Source organism: Kryptolebias marmoratus, linkage group LG2, assembly GCF_001649575.2.
Source record: "Kryptolebias marmoratus isolate JLee-2015 linkage group LG2, ASM164957v2, whole genome shotgun sequence".
NCBI lineage: Eukaryota > Metazoa > Chordata > Actinopteri > Cyprinodontiformes > Rivulidae > Kryptolebias > Kryptolebias marmoratus.
In genome coordinates, this window is record NC_051431.1 from 9,670,277 (window position 1) to 9,678,326 (window position 8,050).

Here is an 8,050-nt window from a genome sequence, read left to right on the forward strand (position 1 = left end):
TTAACTAGGTCCATCATTATCGCATGCCATGTCTTTGTGTCTGTCTGTTAGCAAAATATCTTGTGACCCACAGGACGAAGTTTAATTAAACTCTCAGAATATAATCATTAGATGTGTGTTTACAACTCATTAGCTTTTGGAGTCATACTCATTCAAGATGGCCGCCACAGCCAACAAAAATGGCTATAACTTGTTACAATTTACAGATATTTAAGTAAAATTTGGTGTGACGGGAGCTGAGAGTGATCCCCAACATATTTTCTGAGCTCTAATAAATCACACAAGATCTTAATTTTAAATTTTCCTACTTTGAGTCAGCTTTGTCGGTCTGTTAGCAAAATATCTCATGAACTACAGAACAAATTTGATTTAAACTTTCAACTTTAATTTCTGTTTAAAAGAATCTTGAAAAATGGACAGTAGGTGGCGGTAAGCTCCTGAATCAGTCTGGAGAAGGGAAAAAAACACACGAAGAAGAAGAACTTCCGGTTTTGTCGCTGGCACCGGAAATAAACAAACCTGGACAAGCTGAAAGGAGGGAAGGCGAAGGGCTAAGCGGAAACACGGACCAGCTGAGGTTTTTTTAATTTAATTTTATTTTTATTTTTGTAGGAAAACGTTACAAAAACTAGAGTTTTACGAGCGCCAGAGACATAAATGTGTTTATAAGCTTCCTGTTACGATGTTAAAAATGTCTCAGTCTCGAGTCCGTACTAATATTTTGTTGCTAACCATCGACAAAAACTGAAACCGGTCTCTGATGTTATCAGCTTCTATGTAATTTGTTACATTTTGGTTAACCTTAGTTCATCTTTCTAAAATAAGTTTCTAATAACTGTGAAATATGATGTCGCGGTTTATTTATACTGTTAAAATTAAAGTTAATATTGTTGTTGTGTGTGTTGTTGCTGCAGCCGAGGACACTCCTGTTCCTATCATGACAACGAAGAGACTGGACAACTTTCAGGTGGTGTGTGAGTGGGACTCGTGCGACTTCACTGGACACAGCATGGAGGAGCTGAGCGACCACATGTCCCTGCATCTGAAGGACTACCTCGGAGACAAAGACGCCCTAGAGGAGCTGGGTAAGTGAGGAGGACACTTCTGTTTATGTCCCCCCCCCCCCACTGTCCACCATGTCAGAAACCTCAAACTGAGAGGACAAACTCTAAAATTAGGTATTTAAATGGGAAGATGAGTTCTTTAGGTTGTCTGAAGTGTATTTTAAGACGTTGGCTGCTCCCTTCTTTATTTTTAGTCCAGTTTTAGATCCCTGCTGTCAGTGGTTCCCAAACTTTTCAGCTTCCGATCCATAAAATAACAGTGACAAAGATGTGTGACCCCATCTGTTGGCTGTTTAAATATTCTAACGATCCTATTAAATAAGGGCATAATGACAACACAAACAGTCTTAGCATCCATTTTGCTATTTTTTAAATCATTAAATGACTTGTATTTCAATTCTCTTTAACAATTATGGTGTAAATATATCATAAAAACTGGGTTTTTAATTGTAACTTGATATTTGGGGATTATCTGAGGACCCCTACTTGGTGTTGGGTGACCCACATTGGGGTCCTGACCCCAACTTTGGGAATCATTGGTTTAGAGAAATACTGTCGATCAATTATTCAAGCATCTTAAAATGACAAGGCTAACACAAAAACAGTGTTTTTGGCATATACGAGGCGATTACCTAGCTGTTAGATTCAAACTTGACATAGGATTGGAGCATCAGCCTAAAAATAATACATTTCTCAAGTTGTAAACGAGGTACTTATTTGTTTATAAAGTTGGTGAAGAAGGCTATTTTATTTGGCACCTCACAAATTGCTCTACAATAAAATAAAATGGAACACAACAAAAAATAAAAATAAACAGACAAAAAATATTGTAGAAACAAATCTATACACAATTGTAAAAACAAACTAAACGTAAAAATGTCGTCATTTGTTATTTTAGAGGAGTCGGCGCTATCATTACCAGGTAAAAACAAGAGGAGATCATTTTACAGTCGAAGGGCAGCAGCTTGAAACGATGGATCCGCCTGAGTTTCAAATCAGCTTCTAGGAAATGCCAATAATCTGTGTTTAGACGACCCGACGGCCCGAGATGAAGTATTAGACTTTATCAGTTCACAGATCTACTCAGAGCCCCGAAGTTTAAAACGGATTCTGAAACAACAGGAATCCAGCTCAGTTGATCAGGTGGTGTGTTGCCACTCAATCGAAGATGTTGTTCCCCCCCCTGTCCTTCCAGGTTGGACAGTTCTTAACCCGATTTTAGTAGTTTTTCAGCAATCTACTTAGATGTTTTCTCTGCTTGATGCATGCAAATATTTGAACTCTTCTGAAACAGAAACATCTTTTCCACGACCACGGGATGTGTCTTTCGACGTGGTTGTTTAACAAATGAGAAGCTACTCCCTGCATCAGTTATATAACTTACACATAATCCCCCATGCAGTAATTATCCAGTGGCAGGCTCTTACCTATCCAGGTTTTCACTTTTTTTGTTGTTGTTGTTTTTGCTCAGTGTTATCATATCACCAGATGTGCGTCTACAGCCGAATAGCATTGGATTTATCCCCCTTCAAGATGGCTGCCACAGTCAAATGACCTTAGCAAACACATAAATGTCTATAACTCAGCCAATTTTACAGAAATTGAGCTAAAATTGTGTGTGGTAGTAGCTGAGAGTCATCCCCAGCTTGTAGGATTATGTGAATTTCTCTGCCTCCTCTGTAAACGTGATCCTTTCCAGAATCGGTGGAACGTCCCGTTGTTAACTGTTGTCTCTTTTTGTTTAGATGAGTTTGCTTGTCTCTGGAATGGCTGCGAGTTTGTTTCCATGGGCAGCCCCGCAGAACTCGAGGTCCACGCATATTTCCACAACTACCACGGCAAACTCAAGTTTATCGGCTCCCAGCTGCTGAAGTCCCGCCCTGACCTACCGAGCTGCAACCAGGGCGTGCACAGCAGCAACCTGCTGCCCGAAGGCTCGGACGAATTCGCCTGCCAGTGGGAGCATTGTGACGTAGGCTTTTTTCAGTTGAGATTATTTACTTCTTACAAAACAAAAAATGGCACGTCTGATCGAATGTTTTGGTTTTCTTTTCTCCAGAGCACGTTTAATAACCCCGAGTGGTTCTACCGGCATGTGGACAACCACGTAGAGAGCGCCGAGCAGCAGTCTCTCTCCCAACAGCAGGCGCTCTTCTGCAGCTGGGCAGGTACGATTGGGCGCCGCCAGGTCTTGAGCCGACTTTCGCGTTATCGTCTCCTGCTCTAACCCGCGCGCGGGGGGGGGGCGTCTGTTGGTTCCATCGCAGGCTGCGACGCCTTCTTTAAGATCAGGTACCGGCTGAGAGAACACATGCGGAGCCACACCCAGGAAAGACTCGTCGCCTGCCCCGCGTGTGGCAACATGTTCTCCAGCAACACGAAGCTGTTCGACCACCTCCTCAGGCAGGCCGACCCGATAGGTGGGACCGACTCTGGGCCGCGCATTCGGACGCGCACGCGGTGGATGTGTTGCGTTACGTGCTTGTTCTTTTCCAAACAGAGTCTCTGGTGTGCGAACATTGCGGCAAAGCGTTTTCCAGTGAGAGGTTTTTGAGGGATCACGTTCGTCAGCACGGTAACAACAGCCAACACTTTTACTGCTGAATGAATGAACGAATGAATGAATGAATGAATGAATGAATGAATGAATGAATACCATTTATGTGTTAAAATAATTCAAAATGTTGTCTTACCTCTGTGTTTGCAACTTGGACTTATTATATTTAGATATTGTAGATTCTGTTTTAATTCAGAGAAGTTTCAAGGTAAACATTTTACTAAAAGTCCAGCATATCATATTTAATATCATATATATTATATTGTAATAATTCATATCATATCATATATGTGACCCATGCTGGCAAACTGAGTCAGAATGAAGTTTTCTAACAGCTACGTCTTCAGAAAAAAATCCTTTTAATTTCTCTCAAAATTGACCATTTTCCCTCTGCCGGCTGAGAAATCCCTTCGTATAATGTGAAGCTCGGGGATTCTCCTTTTTAAATCTACGGCAGGAATTCCCAAATAAAGTCACTCCAGACCAACAAAAATCGAGTTTTAAAACCTGCACTCTAAGTTTTCAGAACTAGCTCGTTGCCAGGCGATAAATCACCAAATTTCAACAAACTATGAGTCATTTTGAAACATTTGAGACGGAGACTTTGAAAATAATAACCTAATATTAAAAACGTTCCTTGTTGTGACTCATTTTGCAGCAGGGGTCACATATTGTACCATAACCTCCCATTGTTTTGGTTTGTTTTAGAGCAGTTTATGTGCAAAATGAAACACTTTGTGTGCGATCTGATGAAAGAAGTCGACTCTTTCACAAGCTGTACGTCTTCCAGTTGGACAATCTTTACTTTTTACTGCTTTATTTCCTTTTCGTCCAGTGAACCAGGTGAAGTGTCCTCTCTGCGACATGACCTGCACCACTCTGGCTGCTCTGAAGATTCACATCAGGTTCCGTCACTGCGACGAGCGGCCCTTCCCCTGTGACTTCTGCGACAAACGGTAGGCCTTTTAAAACAGTGACTGTTTATCTGCAATTACAGCAACTATATAAAACGACAAAGTCCTGAACAGAAAGCGCAAACCAAGGACAGAAAATAAAGTGAAACGTTTGTCTTTTTGATCTCTGACTTCCTCAGATCAACCATCGAAGCGTCCTTTGGTTAGAAACTTCACTTTATATTGGAATAATCTGAACTCCCCTGTCTTTTTAAAATTATTTTAATGTATATTTCAGAATCATAACAGCTGTGATTTAGCTCAGTGTCAAAATAAACCTTTACCTTTTGCTAAAACTGTAAAAAATCATTTAAAAAATCGACATGTTTTGTTTCAAAGATTCAAAAACCAGCGTGATCTCCAGAAGCACACCGAAGTTCACAACGAGGGCAACGTGTACCACTGCACGGTGGAGGGGTGTTCCTACTCCTGTCACACCTTCCAAACCATGAACTACCACTTCAAGAGAGCTCACGAGGTTCGTTGGCGCCGACGTGACGAGCAGAATCCGTTCGCTTCGTGTCGCACAGACGCTTCCGGGAGGATTTGATTAAAAACGCTTATTTTTAACAAACAGGCTGGAGAGACATCGAAGTATAAATGCCACATCTGTGATAAAGTTTTCTCCTGGTGCTACACTCTCACGCTTCACCTGCGGAAGAAGCACGAGCTGAAATGGCCGTCTGGACACTCCCGCTTCAGGTGAGCTGCTACTTCTGCATACTTTCTGTTATTTTAACCACTCATATAAAAAAAACACGCTTTGTTCGATCAGGAATAACGTGCCGTGACTGTTAGCATCTGTAACTTTTATTATTTTGTATTTGTTTACTTCTGTTTACAAAAAGTTTTCCCATAAAAAGAAATATGATGAGATCTCATCAGTTCTGTCAGAAAATTGTTTCCTTAAATTTACTTCAGCAAACGTCTGTCTCCTTTTGGCTCCGGTTTTTGACAATGTTAGCTTTTAGCTACGATTTTATTAATTTTAGCTTTTAGCTACAGCTTTGCTAGTTCTAGCATTGAGTTATGGTTTTGGTCATTTTTGCTTCTAGCTACAAGTTTGCTAATTTTAGCTTTTAACTGCAGTTTTGCTGATTCTAGTATTAACTATAGTTTTGGTAACTTTTTGGTTAGTCTACCTTTTTTGCTAAGTCCAGCATTTAGCTACAATTTGGCTGATTTTAGCTTCATTTTTGCTTGTTTTAATTTTAACATTTCAGTCCAGTTTCAGCAGGTAGCGACGTTACGCTCGACACCGTTTCGAGTGCGTGAAGCTGAACTTTGACACCACGGTGTCGGCTGCGAACGAGGCCTCGTTACGTGACATCAGCGTTGCGTTTGCTTTGTAGTCGAGGCTTTAAAAGGAGCCCGATTCACTGAGAAAACTGTGGGTTTGTTTGAGAGGAGGAGGTGAACAGTTCAGGGTTTATAGACAGTTTTATAGAAAGGTTAGTTAGATTTAGTCACGTTATAAACATTAGATCTGTACATTAGAGCTGTTTGAGTGGCTGACAGAGTGTGTTAGGAGGATAAAAAGAACAAAAGAGCATTTTGTGTTTTATACAGTCTTATTAAACAAAGTAACACGCCTGCTATCTCCATTCCACAAGGTTTTATATATCTGTATATACAGAACAGGAAGTGGCAGAGCTGAAGATGTTGAGGTCCCTTTTAGGAGGGACGAGGATGGACAGGATTAGGAATGAGGACATCAGAGGGACAGCACAGGCTGAAGGACTGGGAGATAAAGTTAGAGAGGCCAGACTGATGGTTTGGACATGTGCAGAGGAGGGACAGTGGGTATATTGGTAGAAGGATGTTAGAGACAAAGAGGAGATATATGGACACAGTTAGAGAGGACATGGAGGTAGTTGGAGTGAGGACAGAGGACACAGAAGACAGAGAAAAATGGAGGAGGACGACTTGCTGTGGAGACCCCTGAAAGAGAAGAAGATACAGTATTTATTAAATATGAGCACAAAGCTTTATATGACAAGCAGTGATGAGGCTTTGTTGGGTTTCCTGCTCAGATGCAGTTCCGGCTTAAAACCAGCAGATGTCGCTCTTCTGACCAAAGCGCTTCGAAGCGTCGTTCATGATCAGTTCTGTCAAAGTGGCTTCAGTCTCACCCTCAGTAACATCCAGCACTCAGGAGTCTGACTGCATTTTAGCAGAAAATATGATTTCTCTGCTTACTTTTTAAAACAAAATCTAAACTTTTGCTTTTCATTTTCTCAATGCGTTCAAATGTGAGGACTAAAGACTCTGTGGTTTCTTCAGATACAAGAAGGACGTCGACGGCTTCCTCAAAGTCAACATGGTGCGCTTCGAGACGGTGGAGGTGACGAAGGAGATCATGAAGAACATGGCCAAAAAGTCAACGAACCATCGACAACAGAGACCCAGCAGCCAGAGCAAGAGGGCCGCCGCGACCCCGGAGAGCGGCCGGAGCTCCCCCGCGGGCTCCTCCTCGCCCTCCTCCAGCTCCTCCTCCTCGTACTCGTCGGACCTCTCCGGGGGGGAGGACATGTCCTCTCAGCACAGCCCCAGAGGCAGAGACTCTCCCGTCTACTGCGTGATGAGCACCATTCCTCCCGTCGAGGACGAGACCGGAGGGCCGTCCCAGGAGGACTGTGACGGCGGGGGGACTTTTGGTGCCGTCCAGGCGCTGACGGAGGTCGCCAGGGGCCTCGGCATGGACGTGGTTTGAACGTGGTGGAGCTACAGTTTGTTTCTTTTACAGTATTTAGCACAGAGCTGCCTTTTGTGTGTTTTTAATCGCCAAACGTTCCTGCAGGGTTTGTGTCATTCTCGCAGCTCCTCCTTCGTCACGTCTCCAACAGAAAATCTGAAATTCTTTTATTTTTTTAAGGAAAGCCACATCGAGATTAGCTTTACATGCTGATGTTTCATTTTTAAAGACTTGCTCAGCTGAATATTTTAGAGAATGTTATTTTTATTCTGCCCCTAAAATTATAGCTGTACATTTTAAACAGTTTTTATACAAACCTAAATCTGTTTTGGTCGTTTTAAGTGGGAGGGAAAAAAATGAAATAAAATAAATATAAAACATCAAGCCATTTTGTAAGGTTTTGTGAAAAGGTTTTATAGACGATATCTTACCTGTTGTAGGTAGCTCAATGTCAAGATGCAACTATTTATGTAGAATTCTGCGGTTATTCCCACGCACGATTAGCCACAGCAGCAGCTAGCTGTAGCATTCACAGCAGAAATTTTAACTTTTTCGCCGAAATAACGTGAAGCGAACCTGACGGCGACATAAAGATTTAAATGATGTCGGCTCGATTAGCTGAAGCTACAACAACAAATGACAGCTTGTGTTTGTGAGACGGACAGAGTTGAAACCGTCGTTGTATTGGGTGAGTTCGACTAACTTTTGCGGCCATTTTGATTTGCTTTTCAGACCAACAAACAGGCAAAAACATCACCTCTGGACGTTTTTAAATTTAGAG

At 42.0% G+C, this 8,050-nt stretch overlaps 1 protein-coding gene across 2 annotated transcripts; it reads left to right on the forward strand.

Annotated features, from left to right (window-relative positions):
- Window positions 1-480: 480 nt before the first annotated feature.
- Window positions 481-7,653, forward strand: zgc:112083 (uncharacterized protein LOC550461 homolog). Of its 2 annotated transcripts, none has more exons than XM_017437204.3 (10): window positions 481-577; window positions 915-1,085; window positions 2,810-3,036; window positions 3,124-3,232; window positions 3,332-3,484; window positions 3,565-3,639; window positions 4,457-4,577; window positions 4,914-5,052; window positions 5,152-5,276; window positions 6,858-7,653. In XM_017437204.3, the coding sequence occupies exons 2-10, from the start codon at window positions 938-940 to the stop codon at window positions 7,285-7,287; spliced, it is 1,527 nt and encodes a 508-aa protein (XP_017292693.1). In that variant the 5' UTR covers window positions 481-577; window positions 915-937; the 3' UTR covers window positions 7,288-7,653. The 2 variants fall into 2 exon arrangements, with proteins under 2 accessions (XP_017292693.1, XP_024866607.1); XM_025010839.2 differs by lacking the exon at window positions 481-577 and adding an exon at window positions 682-777.
- Window positions 7,654-8,050: the final 397 nt, after the last annotated feature.